The sequence below is a fragment of the Artibeus jamaicensis genome, unplaced genomic scaffold (assembly GCF_021234435.1).
Source record: "Artibeus jamaicensis isolate MK-2021 breed Jamaican fruit bat unplaced genomic scaffold, CSHL_Jam_final contig_685, whole genome shotgun sequence".
Taxonomy (NCBI): domain Eukaryota; kingdom Metazoa; phylum Chordata; class Mammalia; order Chiroptera; family Phyllostomidae; genus Artibeus; species Artibeus jamaicensis.
This window is the reverse complement of record NW_026521924.1, coordinates 27546011-27561759: the sequence shown is the minus strand read 5'-3', so window position 1 is coordinate 27561759 and position 15749 is coordinate 27546011. Positions and strand designations below refer to the sequence as shown.

Here is a 15749-nt window from a genome sequence, read left to right as displayed (position 1 = left end):
AAAACAACACTCTAGGGCATCTGGGACAAGCGTAGTTGGTGGTGGTGAGTCCTGTGAAAACTCCTTGGGTCTGGGCAAAGAGGCAGGCCTTTCTTTGGCTAAGCCCTGGGGGCTTCTGGAAAGCCCTCCCCCACCCCTAGGCTCCCCTTTCTCCTCCCAGAGCTGACATCACCAGGGCAGCTTGTGGGGAGTTCTGGCTCCGAGGACAAAGGCCTGAGTGTGAGCAGTGTGGGGCCTGGCATCTCCCAGCTGCTGCAGCCCCGATCCCCCATCTGTGCCAGGGGTGCACACGGGGGTGGCAGCCATGAAGCGCCCGCCCCAGCAGGGCCCCCGGGTCCCTGGGATTCTGCCCCTCCTAGCAGAGGGCTGTTAAGTCCTGAGTCTGGGGCTGGTCCTTGGGCTCTCTGTGCCAGTTTTCCCACCTGCAAAGGAGGCAGCAGCCCATGTGCTTATCTGAGGGCCGTGAGGATAGACTCCACCGATAGGTGAAGCACGAGGCACGGTGCCTGGTGCGTGGCGGGCGCACGGTAAATGTTCTCGGATCTTGTTTTCACCTGACTAGGCAGGGAATCTGCCTGCTTTGTTGGGAAGTTTCCCTGGGGCTTGGATCTGTGCCCAGTACACAGTAAACACTCTATGGGAGTCTGTTGAATGAAGGAATGGTAGAACGGGAATCCCTTTCCCCGAGAGTCCCGTTTCACTTCCTGTTTGCTAGCGTGGTGTTGAGGAGGAAGGCTGAGACCCGTTCATTTCTGGATGTGCTGGCGGTTCATTCCTTCATTACTTCACCCGTTCGCTTATTCCTTCATGCATACATTGGGCACACTGTCAGCCCTCAGGACCGAGGACTGTGAGGGGGAGGGTGGGGGACCACAGACACACAACTCATGATTCCTGCATCCAAAACACAGATTCTGAAGTTGGAGCCCCTCCAGAGGAAAGGAAAATACGTGCGTGGGATTTTTTGCCACATGGGACAAATGACCTACTATGGAGGTGCCACGAGGAAAGAGCGTTGGGACTGAGAGAAGATGGACCAGGCTTCCAGGAAAGGGTGGGGGGGCTGGGCTGGCCTTGAGGAATGCTGGGCTTGGGTAGGGGTCGCCCTGCGCTGTGGTTCCAAGGTTCTTCATCAGCCCGCCTGGGTGCAGGTGCCACCTCTGCGGCTCACTCGTTCTGCGGTCACTTTGAGTAGAAACACTAAACCTTCCCAACCCCAGGTGCCTGAGTTGCGAAATAGGAATAAGAATAGTGTTTGGTTCATAGGGCGGTTGGTGGTCAGGGTTAGAGCTATCAGTGGGCACGTCATAGGCTCTCAGTCAATGTTAGCTATGGATGAGGATAATAATCTATTTATTATTGCAGCGGGGAGTGAAAGCATGTTAAGCAGGGGGCATAGAGCGAACCCAGGAAAGGGGCTGGCCTGAACGAAAGACCGATGTGGCTGCAGGTGGCCACTGAGGTGACCTGTGTGGCCAGGAGCTGGCGGGTGAGTGTGTTCGATTCCTGAAGAGCTGCCGTCTTTCCCTGCAAACCAAAATAGAACTTCTCCTGCCACATGCTCGTGTCCCTGCCCTCCTGGTGAAGAAACAAAGCCTTTTCAGTAGCAGTTGAAGGTGGCAAGTGCGTTTTCCAAATCTTGTCACCCTCCCTCCACAGAGGTGACTCCCACTAGATCTTGGTACATCCTTTCTTTCCCGTGCGTGTCTTTGTGTGGCACTCCAGACCTGTCTCTGGAAACAGTGCCCGATTTTGCTCCGTGTGCCTTTGAAAGCTTCAACTGGGTTCATAGTATACATACCCTTTGTTTTCCCTCTTTTTCCCCTCAGAAGTGTGTTTTTGAGGTTCATCCACATAGCTTTAAGCAGCGTTAGTCCCTGCGGTGCAGTGAGCCTCTGTGTGAATCTCCTGTGGACATGTTTTTCTATTCTTCAGCCTGTGGGTATTTAGGTTGCTTCTCATTTTCTTGCTCTTCCAAACAAGGCAGTCTTGACGTCCACGTTCCTGTCTCCCGATGTGTAGCGTATGTGAAGATTCCTTAGACTGGGGGTTGGCAAACTTGTCTTTGAAAGGCCAGGTGGTAAATACTTCAGGTTTTGAGACTCCGGTCTCTGTTACAACTCCTCCGCTCTGCCATGATCACTCGGAAGCAGCTGTGGACAGGATGTCCACAACTGGACGTGGCTGTGTTCCAATAAAACGTTAATTACCAAAATAGGGACTGGGCAGGATCTGGCTCACCTGGCAGAGGCAGTGTGCTGGGTTGTAGATGTAGACAGAGTACAGGGTGGACAAAAGTAGGGTTATGGTCGTGCGTATGTGAAACACAGTTCATTCTTGTACTACCAGTGATTGATTATTATATTGTTTTCCGTACGAACAGCTGCAAACCTACTTTTGCCCCTCCCTGTGTACACATTTCCATCTCTCCTGGGTATTGCTAAGTTGCTTCCAAAGTCATTTTTTTTTTGCATTTGGAGAGTGCTTTCCATGGCTATTCGAGGGGGGCCCGATCCTTTTGCTGTCCTCGGTGGGTTTTAATGAAGGTCTCCTGTCCCTTTGCAGAGCTGCATGCTTCTGGGAGGCCGGAAGACCACTGACATTCCTCTGGAGGGCTACCTGCTGTCTCCAATTCAGAGGATCTGCAAGTACCCCCTCCTCCTCAAGGTGAGACCTGCACCCCACTCCTTTCCCCATATTCGAAGGGACAGGAAACCCAACTCTGATTGGCTTGAGCATAAAATAAAACTTGTTTCAAGTAGTTGAGTCTGGGGCAGTGCTGTCTTTGGGCCGGGCTGGATCCTACCAGGCTCCTGCCTCTTTCTCTCTGTTCACTTCTGCTTTCAGCTGCTCGGGTTTACTTTCAGTGTGGTAGCAAAGGACTGCAGCGACTCTGGCCTCACACCATCTCAAGTTCAATGACAGTGGGAAAGAGTGAACCTCTCCTCTAATAGCTCTGACTGAAGTCCCGAGGGTGATTCAGGCTTGGGCCATCTATGATCAGGAAAATGTGATATTCCAAATTATTTGGGCCTGGGTCATGTGCTCTAATTTGAACCAGTGACATGAAGCCTTTGCTTGTGGTACTTCTCCTATATGCTTGGGCTTGGGCTTTACCCCAATCACTATGAGCTGGGCAGTGTTAGGCTCTGATTGGCTAAGACATGATCCAGTGACAGTGAGCAGGGCAGTACTGTGTTCTGATTGGCCGAGATTGGAGTCAGGCGCTTCATACCTAAACCAATCACTCCAAGCGAGGGATCTCTGATTGGCTTAAATTCGTGTCCATCAGTCACTGAATCCCACAGGCCAAAAGCCCAGTGAGGGGACAGACTGGACCCCCCCCCACCACCAAAATCTGGGCTGTTTGTGGAGGAGGGTGGGTAGATGCTGGGCAAACCACAGCATGCACACACTGCTGTTCCCTTTACTGTCCAGCACCTTTGACTCAGTCTTGGTCAGGGCAAGGCTGGCTGCTTGTGTGCGGACCCAAGAAGTCTTAATTCTCAGCTTCAGAGCTGGCTTCTGGGTAGATCTCCAGCTGGGTAGATGGCTTTGTTACCATCTGCTGCTCTCAGCCCAGGGTTTGCAGCCCTTGGAAATGGCACCTGATGACCCTAGCCTACCCTGGCTCTATCCTCAAGGCCTCGTGTCTGACAGCTGTTCCCGGAGTCCCTGCTGGTGGGTTGGTTTGGCTCGTGCTGCCTCATCTACACACCTGCTCCCTGGGGTCACGTGCATCCTTGCTCCATGAACTGGAAGGGCAAGGGGAGGGAAAAAGCACTAGGGAATTTTTGAACTTGACTTTCTGCTGGATGTGGGTGACACTTGAGCCTCTGAGCTGGCCCAGACCCCGGGGCCATCAGTGCTGCTTGTGAACATAAGCCTGTCACGTGTGCAGTGGTGGGAGGTGGGACACGGCTCTCTGCACACATCTTCTGGCCCTTGGGGGATGTGGAAAGGACTTTCTGCAGTGCTCCTTGGAGCTGCTTGGAGTACAAGTGGGTGCTGACAACGCCGTACGCAGCTGGGCCCTTCACCTTGGTGCAGAAGCAGCTCTGTGTGGAGCTTGTCACCTGTAGCCTGTGGACTGAATTGGACCTGCTCATGTTCTGTATCTGACCTGTTTGGTGTGTCTTCCACATGGGAATTAGTTGGCAGCATCTAAAGAGGCAGACTTCTGTACTGCCTTGAGGCAGGGGCTAGTGAAATTGTGGCTCATGGGTCAGGTCTGGCCATGGCCTGTTTGTGTCCAACCCGTGAGTGAAGAATGGTGTTTACATTCTTTTTTAAAGGGTTGTAAAACCAAACCAAACCAAACCAAACAACAAAGAAGACTATGCGACAGAGACCGGATGTGGCCAGCAAAGCCTGAAATATTTACTTTCTGGGCCTTCACAGAAGAGTTTGCCGACCCCTGGATTACAGCCCCACTTTGCAGCCCTGGGTTGCCTGGGTACCTGGCTTTGAATTCCAGCTCTGCCTTTTATTTGCTGTGTGACCTTGGGCCAGTCGCTCCTCCGTGCTTCAGTTTTTCATATGTAATACATAGTGCGCATTAATAGCATGGATAGGGTTGTTATAATGATTAGACACTTACTGAATTCTTAGGGCAACTTGGTGACGTGGGTGCTTTGGTTAGCCCCATTTTAGAGATGAGGCAACTGAAGCACAGAGGAGGAGGAGGAGGTCCACTCAAGGCCATGCATTAGGTAAGGAGGAGGAACCATGATTTATTGATTCCAGAATTCCCCCGTCAGCACCGCTGCCTGTTGAGAAGCACTTTGCGGTGTTACAGCTGCCAAAGTGGCCGGGCGTTGTGGGTGCTGACCTTCTCAGTTCCCTAAGTGGGGAGCCTGGGAACATCTGTAGCCTTGTGTTCCGTGACTCCGTGACAGGTCTTCTCCTCCTTCCCTGGGTTTCAAAATTTTAAACATCTGACCCATTAGAAGAGCCACCAGCTGAGATTCCGTAGGTGTTAACCCTTTGGTTTCCGGATCTTGGGAATGTCCAGGATCCCAGCGTGCACCTGGAATGGCAGTTCCCATAATGTATTTTAACAGCCACTGGGGCTGGACCTGTGTGCATGGTGGACTCCAGCTCTCAACAAGAGGCCCATGTGTTTCCGAGGTCTGCTCAGCCCCAGGGGGCACCGTTTGGTCTGGCAGGATTTCTGGGCTCTGGATTCCCAGTGGAGTAGAGAGAGAGAGTGAGGGACAGAACCAGCCGGCAACTGGTGGAGGAAAAACTGCCCACAGGAAATGGTGATGAGGCCGGGCTGTGGGTTTGCTCCCCTGACCAAATGGCTGTTTACAGGCCCTGTTTCCTTGGTCTCCAGCTGTGTTTATCTGAGGCTCAGAGAGCACTGGGGGACCAGCCAGCAGGGCCGCAGATTCCGCGGGCCCGTGCCATGCTGCCCGCTCGACCAAATTGCTCAGTGTCCGGCCTTTGGCACTCACAGCTGGGGTGTTTGCATCAGAAAACAGCTGGGCCACTGCGGGGAATCTTCATACCCCTCCGGAGTTCCTTCTTTCTGTCACATTTTCCAGTAGGTTTTAAAAGACAGTCTTATGAGCTGTGGGACAGTTCCCCTGCTGTGGCCCCTCGGGTTCTGACTCGCTCACAGCTGTTGCTGTGACCCTTCGAGCCCTCTTGTTTGAGCTGAACTCTGAATTGGGTGGGCGAACAGGATCGAGGGGCCTGGATGGGAAGAGGGAAGAGGCGAGAATGAAAGCCTCTTTGGGAACAGCCTCAACACGCTGAACTCGAACGCTGCCTAAGAATAGCTGGAACATTCTATTTCAGCCCTCAGCCCGGGCCTGGGAGAGACAGTTGGCATTTTCAGGCTTTGTTGAGTTTTCCGTCGACAGTTCCAGGGAGATGATTCATATTTGGGTGCTCAACTGGCAGGTGGACCAAGCGTCCCTGACCCCTTCAGACCTGGTGAGGACGCTTGGTGAGGGCTTTTGGCCTTGGACTGAGCCCCACAAGGGCCTGTCCAAAACAGGAGTGGGTGAGGTAGGCAGAGGGCAAACTGGAGGGAACATCTTTCTAACGTGAGCAGCTGGCACTGGAGTCCCCCCAGGCCCCTTTGCCTTCTACCTCTCTAACCCTTCAGTCTCCTTGGCTGGTTCCTTGTCTTCTAGACTTTTAAGGGCCGGTAGACCCCAGGCCTCAGTCCTTGGGCCTTGACTCTATCTAGACTTGCTCTTGGAGGCCTTATTTATTACTCTATGTCCTTAAAAAAAAAAAAAAAGTGTATTCAGAGGTTGTGCAACCATCACCATAATAATTTTAGAAATATTTTCATAGCCTCCAAAAGAAACTCTGGACCCATGAGCTGGCATTTCCCTTCTCCCTCCTCTCCCCCACCAGCTCCTGGCACCCGCTCACCGACTTCCTGTCCCTGTGGATTGCCTGTTCTGCACATTTCACGTGAACGGAATCGTGTAATATCTAACCTTTTGTGTCTGTCCTCTTTCACATGGCACAGTGTTTTCAAGGCTCGTCCACCTTGTAGCAGGGATCACAACTTCATTCCTCTTTATGGGTGAATAATATGCCACAGTGCGGACAGGCCACACTTTGTTTATCCATTCATCTGCCGAGGGACCTTCGGGTTGTCGACACTCCCTGGCTGTTATGAATGGTGCTGTCAGGAATGTCCACCTACATGCTTTTGTGTGGACGTTCCCATGGCTTCAAACTCCATCTCCATGCCAACGACTTCCGGCCTGGATCTATCCACTTACCTCGGGCGGGACTTTTCTTCTGCCCACCCAGCTTCTCCCCTTGGATACCTAACAGGCCCCTCCTACCAGCATGTCCCAAACCAAGTGCTTGGTTCTCTCCTTCCCCCACACTGTCTTTCCTCTCCCTCACCCCTCCATCTCTGAGAATGGCCTCTCTTTTTTCTGGTTGCTCAGGGCAAACCTGGGATTTCTCTCTGGCCTCCCTCACATCTGTCACGGAGTTCTGTTGGCTCTACCTGCGCATCCGTCCCGAGCCCAGCCCTTCCAGCTCCTGCAAGCTACCTCTCTCCTGGGCGGCCGTCACAGCTCCCGGAGGGCCTCCCTGCCTCCATCCTTGTCTTCTATGGTTTCTTCTCATCTTAGCAGCTACATCTAACTCAGTTCCTATTATTGCGTCACCCAGAACCCTCCAGTGGCTTCCTGCCCACCCAGATCTAAATCCAGGTCCCTCACCATTACCACCTACAAAGCACTACACATTGAATCCATGTTTCCTCTCTGGCCTCCTTCTCCCCTTCCCCTCTCTCTCTCGCTTTGTTCCAGCTGCACTGGCCTCCTGGCTGGTCTTGAACACCACAGGCAGGTTCCCGCCTCAGGGCTCTGGGACATTGTTACCCCAGACATCCTGGGGCTCACTTCCCAGTCTTGTCAGGCCTCTGCTGCTCAGATGCCCCCTCCTCGGAGAGGCCTTCTCTGACTGCCCCAACCGTGGAAGAGCTGCCTCTGCCCCTCTCTGTCCCCTCACCCTGCTCTCAGTTTTCTACACATCACCTCTTGCCGGCTCCCATCCTGCCCTGTCACTCACGGTGTATGGAGTCACTTTCCATCTTCCTCATTAGCACATCTGCCCTGCAAGGGCAGGGGCTTGGGAATTTTCCCAGGAAACTTCCCTGGTGCCCAGAACAGTGGCCAGCACACAGTAGGTGCCTCCCGATTACTCAGTTGAAGGACTGTGGAAATGTCATCCTAGTGTGCCAACTGGGTCTGAATCCAGAACTTGGGACTTCCAGGTGAAAGTGCCTGATTTCCAAATGCCAACTTGGTCTGAAACTTGTCAGATACCTGGGGGCCCAAGGCCGTCTGTTTGGGGGCAGTGGCTGGGGTGTGTGCCGGGGCGCTCTGCAGACCCGCTCAGGGTGTAGCCTGGGGGTTCCACGCATCTCCGGCATCTTCCCCACCTTCCATGTGGGTGATGCAGCTGTCACCCACGCTCAGGGGGAGGACCTTGTCATTCGATAGTCACCTCTGTTTCTTTGGTTGTCAGCATTGTGGTGTCCCCTGGGGATGGATGTGGTCCATCAGTCAGGAGGTATGGCCTTGGTTCTTGGTGCAGGAAGATGGCTGGAGAAAGGAAGTTTCCCTTAGCATGGGATGGGCACCAATCACGTTCTCCAAAGGATTTTAGGTGGCATGTGAGAAAACTTGATGTAGGTGGGTGGGGTGAGTGGGGGAGGGGAGAAGCCAGCATTAAAACAGTGGATCACACAGTCTCTGAGAGATTACCTTTGAGAGAGCCCCAGTTGGTGCTGCAGTGTATAGTGTTTTTAAGCCATTTGTTCACTTACCAACTATTTATTGAGCAACTATTATGTGTCAGGTGTTGCAGTAGGTGCTAGAGATACAAAGCGACAAAAACTGCCCAAACTCCTCTGTGTTCTGCTGTTCTAGTGGGGGGAGGCAGACGACAAATAAATAGGAAATGTATATATTTGTTTCAAGGTGTCAGGCTAACAGGGATGGACTGAGAAAGGTGACATTTGAGCAAAGACTGGAAGGAGATAAGGAAGGTACCTTGGGGAAGAGTCATCCAGTCAGAGGGACAAGCAGTGCAAAGGCCCTGAGGCTGGAATGTGCCTGAGGAACAGCACGGAGGCCAGAGAGATGAGGGGGAGAGGGGGGAGTGAGGTTGGAGAGCTGGGGGGGCCAGAATGGGCAGGGCCTTGCAGGCCGCCGTAGGGTCTTTGTCTTCTCTCAGTGAGGTGGGTGCCTCGGGAAGGTCCTGAGCAGAGGAGGGACAGGACTTGACTTGGTCTGCGTACGATCCTTCCACTGTCTGTGGAGACTGGACCGGGTGGTGAGAGTGGAGGTGGGGAGGTGGTGGGGGGTGGGGGTGAGTCGACCTCAGTGGTCCGGGTAGGAGGTGGCTGGACTAGGGTGGCAGCAGTGGTGGGGGGTGCATTGTATGAGAATTGCTTCTTCCCAGCATTTGCCCATTTTCTATTGGATAGTTGTCTTTGTATTGACTTGCCAGAGTTTTCTACATTATCCTGGGTACTTGGGGTTGTCTCTGGAGATCTCATCTGCCTCTGCTGTTCACGAGATGAGCCTCTCAGCTGCCGTGGACCTGGCACTGTCACTGTCTTGCTGAGAGGCACAGGAAGTCAGAGGTCTCTGCACTGTGGCTTTCTCTGCCCAGGTCCCCATCCTCCTCTACCCATAGTGCCCACCTTGCATCCTGCCTCTTGGTCTAAGAACTGACACCTTGCCCACAGCTGTTTCAGCATCTCAACCTGCACCAGCCCTTGAATAGCAGTAGCTCAAGGAATGAAGTCCCTCTCTTTCAGGGTGGGAGACCTGCTTTCTTCCTTCCAAGCTGAGCTTGTATACTTGATCTTCCAAGGAACCCTCCCAGATCTCCCTTCCTGGGTATCCTGCCTGCATTCTGCTTTCTGCCATGCCCTGTTTGGTTCTAACTTCACCTCTTAGCTGTGTGACCAGGTGTCAGTTGCCTAACCTCTCTGTGCCTCTATTGCATCATCTACAAAATGTGGATGGTAGTTGCCTCCCAGGCTTGCTGCGAAGACAGTGCATGAGAAAACTCAAGAGAACACTCTGCTTGTTACCAGGCAGATAGTCCTGCTTGGTAAATGTTAGCTGCTCTACTATTTCAATGACTTTTATTTTTATTGATCCTAGCTCACACACTTATTAGGGTCACGTCTTTGAGAAGTGACGTGAGCACTCTGTCCCTCACTCTCCTCCTCTGTCAGATAGTGCCTTAGTCAGTCATGTTAAGATTAAGTGGAATAATACCTTAAATGAGCTTTTAAGTGCTTGGTAAGTAAGTGTTAGCTATTTTTTATTCTCTAAATCTGTTTCGCCAATATTAATAGAACTGTAGCAGGTTTCTTTTGATTAGTGTTTTCATGATATATCTTGTTTCACCTTTTTATTCTCAACCATTCTCTGTGATTAGGGTGCAGGCACTTCTTTTGTAAACTGTGTGAAGTTAGAACGTGAAACTCTGGTCTGTCAATCCCTGTCTTCTAACAGGAGAGTTTAGCTCACTTACATTTATAGTGTCTATTGAATACACTGGAACTGATTTCTACCATCTTTCTTTTTGATGTTTATTTGTTTTCTTTTTTCCACCGATTCTTGTTTTATTTTGCATAGTTTTAGTGTTTTGTTTTTGGTTTAGTTCCTTTTCCCCTTTTTATTCCATTTCAATTGGCTTCTGCTAAGTTGGGCTTTAGAGCTGCCGCTGCCACCGCCACTGTTTCTCACAGTCTCACCCTCTTCTTGAGAAATGCACTCCACACAGCGAGCTGTGCTAGGCCTCCTGGGAAGTCGGATGCAGAGCCACTGAGTGCTGACGCCCTACCACTGGGTGTTAGCAGAGACCTGCCAATCCAGGGTGTCAGCCACGGTGCCTACAGGGCACGTGCAGAAAGGGAGCAGATTAGAAGTGACGTGGTGGTGTGGGTGCTGTGGCAGATTGCTGAGCACGTGTCCCATCTGAGGGGGTGGCCACCATTCAGCCAACTGTTACTGTCAGGTGGAAACAGAGGCCTGGGGTGGCCAGAGCTTCTGTTGTATTGAGAGAGGTTGGCAATGGCTTATGGCCTTTGGGGCCTGGTTTGTGACCTGGGCCCCGATCCAGTCCCTGAACAGCACAGGAAGGAGACCTAGGCCCAGAAAGGGGAGGTGACTTGCCTGAGGTCACGTAATGTGTCCTGGTCAAGGCCAGAACTTGAACTCCCAGTCCTGAGCCCTTGCCCCACGGTGTCCTCTCACCTCTCCCAGTGGAAGGATGGAGTTTTTAAGACCCGTGAGCATTCTTTCTTGTCCTCCATTAATTTCTAATCTGTGGGATCCCCATTCTCCCAGCCTCAAAGCAGTGGATAAAAATGGTTAAAACTGGAAATATATTTGCATGAAATTTTTGTAGAGTTTGCAGGCTTAGAGGTTTTCTGTGCTGTTCTGGACAGCTTTTCACTTCTGCGTTTTCTTGGACTTCCAGATGTCTTTCGCTTCTTCTTTTCTTTTTTCTGTAAGCGGCAGTGGGCCTTGGCAGAGCATCTGCATTTGAACCCTGCTGTCCCTGGGCTGTGGCACGAGGGGACCCCAGAGCTGCCGGAAAGTGCCCGATAGAGCAGCTCAGCCTCCCGGGCTTCGATGGCACCCTGGGTAGCGAGGTCTTTGGACAGAGCCAGGAGTTGGGGGCAGGATCGGTCCCTCCTGGGGCTGGCTGAATTGTCCTCAGAAAGTGAGCGTCCTCTGCTGATCCAGCCCCTGCTGGTGACACCCTCTACTCCCACGAACTGCCTTTCTCTCTCTTTGGAGAGGACAGAATGGCTTTCCAATGGCCATGTCTCCTGTTGGGCCTCCACCAACCCCAAGTCACAGTGAATGATGGATATGGTCACTTCTCCCAGTGCCAAGTCCAGCTTTGTTTTCACACTGTGGTTTTCTGGATCCGACTTCTGGCTGGCGTGGACTTTGAGGCCCCGTGTCCCAGGCTGTCCTCCGGTGGCCTCGCTTTGGACAGGGCCCACGCCTCTGAAGCACGATGGGGCTGCAGGCAGCCCACACCAGTGGCTCCCTCTTGGTGAAAGTGTGGTTGGAGGGGAGCGAGGGAGATGAGGGAGATGAGGGAGCTTACGAAAAGGCTGGGTTCCTGTACTCCGACATCCTCTTTTCTAGGAAGTTCTCACCTCAGTTTCTGCTCGTGAAACCACACGGGCTCACAGGGCGGATGTTGGGGGAAGGCCGCTTGCCTGGCTCTGGAGGGGCTTTCGCTGCCATAGGCAGGGTGGCCCTGGGCACACCCCCTTCCTTCTCGGTCCTCAGTTTTCTAGGGATTCCTCAAGGTCTGCCCATGCTCAGAAGTGTGTGTTCTAAGAGCCTGATTTTGGGGAGTGTTTGTTTTCTACTGTGGCTGTTTCTGGAGGGGTCTGTAGACATGGGTAGGTGTCCACCAGTCCCCCTTTCTGACTCTGTGGCCTGGCTCCACCTCTCTGTGGCCCAGGACCAGGGACAGAGGATGGAGAGGCAGGGAGCTGTGGTTAAATAAGCGACCTCCGGAGCTAGACTGCGTGGCTTTGATGTTCGGCTCTATCTTAGTGGTCCACGACCTTGGGCATGTGACCCCACCTGTGGCTGAGGCTCAGCTTCCTCATCTGTTAAGTGGGGATAATCCACTCACTGCATTTCACCATCACCAAGCTCACTAGAGCCAGCAAAAGGAGAACACGATGTCATGGCGAGCTTATCGCAGGTGACATCCCAAGACAGGGTCTCTTGTATTAGGATACATGTATTTTAGCTGCATTGATAGGGACCCAATTAACAGTGACTTCTGTGTAAGTTTATCTCTGTACTAGGCAGTCCAGGGGGAGCGCGGTGGCTCATTGCCATCAGGGCCCAGGTTCTGCCTCCCAGAAGTTTGTATTTCTTCCAGGGCGTCCTTAGCTCAGCAGCCAGAGGGGTCCTTTAAAGGGCAGGGTGAGGCCACAGCTCATAACCTGTGTCCCCTCCTCCATGCTCTTGGGATGAAACCGTGGCCCCATGTGATCCAGCCTCTTCGCGCCCCATCCTTCTCTCTGTTGCTTACTCTGCTGCAGCCTCACTGGCCTCCTGGCTGTTTCCCGCTGCCTCCGAGCTTCTGCTTGTGCAAAGACTGAGTGCTTCCCAAGCGCGTACTTTACATGGAGGTACGTTTCCTGCAGTATCTGGTCCACCCTTCACCATGCCCACCAACAGAACCAGATAGCCGGGTTCAAATCCAGGTTCCTCCTCTTACTTCCTGGAGGCCTTGGGTTGTCCTGCTGGGCCTCAGTCATCCCATCTGTTAAGTGGGATAATAATAGAAGCTGCCTCATCAGCACAGAGGAAAGGCTCAGTAGGTGTCCGCCATGGCCATCCTCACTACCATTGTCGCCATCCTCATCCTCATCATCACTGGTTTTCAGGTGATGAAACAGGCTCAGCACAGAGGGTGACTGGCCCATGGTCGCCCAGCTGCTGAGGGTGACTGTGCTTGGAACCACCACCCCAGAATGTCACCTCTGTGATGTTTTAAGGAACAGAGAGACGGGGAGATTCTGGAACCATTGGGCATGTCTGGGTCACATGACTAGAGAAACCTAGGTTTGCGGCATGGTCCTGTCGTTGGAGTGATTCGGTGTCTTCCCCGCCATCTTCAGCCCCGGCCGCTCCCTTCCTTCTCAGTTCCTCTCTCATCACCCTCGGCAGATGGCCTGCCCTTCAGTCCGGTCTGCCTGTGCTTGGGGTGGGGGGAAGTTCATGGGTCCAAGGTCTGTCCCGATCGGCCTCGTTACCCTCCCCGCCCCGTCCCTGTGAAGGCAAAGGTATGGTTTTATTTTTTTTCAATTGCAGTTGACATTTAATGTTGATTTATATTAGTTTAAGGTGTACAGCATGGAGTGGTTAGACATTTGTATCTTTCATGAAGTGACCCCCTGATGAGTCTAGTTCCCACCTGACACCGTGCACGGTATTACAATGTTGACTGGATCCACTGTGCTGTATTTTGCATCCCTGTGACTATTTCGTACTTGCTGATTTGTACATCTTAGTCCCTTCACCTTTCTCACCCAGCACCCCCAAGGTGAGGCATTTTCATACCCATTTTACAGATGAGAAAACAGCTGGACAGGGATAGTATCAGTGACCACCTCTCTGCCCTGTCTCTCTCTGTGTGTCCTACTTCTCTTCTCCCCCCCCCCGTCGTTTATCCACTCCAGCTACACCACCTGCTCACAGTTCACTGCTACCTACCGTGTATGCTCCCACCTCAGACCCCTTGCACTCACTGTTCCCTCTGCCGGGCTTTGCCTTCCCACAGACTATTGCAGGACTCCCTGCTCCGCTTCGCCCAGAGCTCTGCTCAGACGGCAGCTCCTCAGAGGGGTCTTCCTGACCTCCCTGTTTGAAAGAACACCTCCTTTCCTCAGACCGTCCTGCCCTTCAAATACTCTGATTTGTCTTCAGAGTATTTCTCACTGTCTGGCATTGAATTATACACTTGATTCTTTTTTATTTTGGCTGATCTCCTTGATAGACTGTAGTACCCACCAGGTGAGGAATTTCTCGTTTTGTTAACAGCTTTGTCCCCAGATCCTAGAGCTCTGCCGGCTATGGAAGAGGAGCTCAAGGGACATTTGTTGAATGAATGAATGAATGAATGAACGAACGAATGAATGATGTTCCCCAGCCCCAGATCACACACCGTTTGCACATAGCAGAGCTGGGATTTGGCCCTGGCTGGGTGACCTGGAGGCAATGTTTGGTCCCCTCTGCGTTGAGGTCTCTCACTCCTGCCCTCACCTCTTCCCTAGGAGCTAGCCAAGAGGACCCCCGGCAAGCACCCCGACCACCCCGCGGTCCAGAGCGCCCTGCAGGCCATGAAGACTGTATGCTCCAACATCAATGAGACCAAGAGGCAGATGGAGAAGATGGAGGCCCTGGAGCAGCTGCAGTCCCACATCGAAGGCTGGGAGGTGAGTCCGGGGCCCAGGGAGTGGGCAGCTGAGGAGCAGGGTTTGGCCTGGGCAACAAATCCAGCCCTTGGTATGTTTTGTTTGGCCTCTATGATGTTTTTTAAAAAAATTGTTCAATGATTTTTCAGTTATGTCCACATAAAAATCTATACTTCAAGTTTCTCTTGAAAAATCCGTTTTTCTCTTGAAAAACTGGGCCCCCGCTTTCTAGGATAGTAGCCACTGGAGCCGGCAGTTTTCCCCAGTCCTCACCAGTCCCCATTCATCCCCAATCACGCTCCTTCACATGTGGCCTTATCTGCGTGATTGTCCATGGGCCTGGACAGGATTCTGGCTCTGCCACTCCCTTACTGGGTAACTTTAGGTCAATGTCTTAACATCTCTGAACTTCGCTTTCCTCATTGATACCCGGCACATAATAGGTACTCAATACACGGTAGATATTGATATTATTATTGTCATGCTTATTAGGGGATGGGATTCTTGAGATCTTCTGACTGTGTGGAATTTATTCGTTTAAACCTCCACATCTCCTTATAGATTATATAGAGATTTCCTGCAAATCTGTAGAAGGAAATGAGAAAATCTGAATAAATAAAAACATCAATATCAGAGTAAATACAGCTGGAGTGGGAGATTAAGAGCAAAGATCAAAGCCTCTTTGGACACAGATTATTGTCTGAATCATCTGCCTTTCTTGGGCTTTCTTGCACTTGCTGTGTCTGGGATTTCCACTTCTTTTCCCTGTGTGGGAGAACTTCAAATGTTACTGTGTCTCACGTAAGAGGCTGAGGGTTTGGCTGCAGAGAGGAGAGGGGCCGGTGTTCAGGGAAGAGGTGGGGATTGTGATCAGGGCTTGCCGTCTTCCATCCTCCTTCTCCTGGGCCTTCAGCTGCATCTCTCACACCCCCGGTAGCTCAGGGTTGGGATGTGAGTGGCCAAGATCAGATCCAGCTGCTTGACGTTCGGAAGGGGGAGCGGGATGGAGGCCACCCTTACGCTGCTCTGCAGTCCAGCCCCTGTCACGCTTGGCTTTCTGTGGAAGCTTCGTGGAGGGCCAGCTTCAAGCTTCCTGGGTGTCAGGAGGCAGGGCATGGGTTTTCCTTCTTGTCATTGCTGGTGTGCATCGAGCAGGACAGGGTGGCTGTGCAGTTGACACTCGAGGCAATAGCTCCCGAGAGCCTGGCTGCAGCCGGGTTGGCATTTTCCTGGAGCATCAGTTCAGGCAGGTGCTATTGAGAGTCTGCCTTTT

At 52.3% G+C, this 15749-nt stretch overlaps 1 protein-coding gene across 1 annotated transcript in view; it reads left to right on the top strand.

The window, feature by feature from the left end:
- The window catches only part of PREX1 (phosphatidylinositol-3,4,5-trisphosphate dependent Rac exchange factor 1), a 165814-nt gene that overhangs the window by 83067 nt on the left and 66998 nt on the right, over positions 1–15749 (top strand). Inside the window, exons 5-6 of the mRNA XM_037164642.2 lie at positions 2566–2667; positions 14336–14497. Of these exons, the coding sequence (XP_037020537.2) occupies positions 2566–2667; positions 14336–14497 (264 nt within the window). The remainder of the gene's footprint in view (positions 1–2565; positions 2668–14335; positions 14498–15749) is intronic.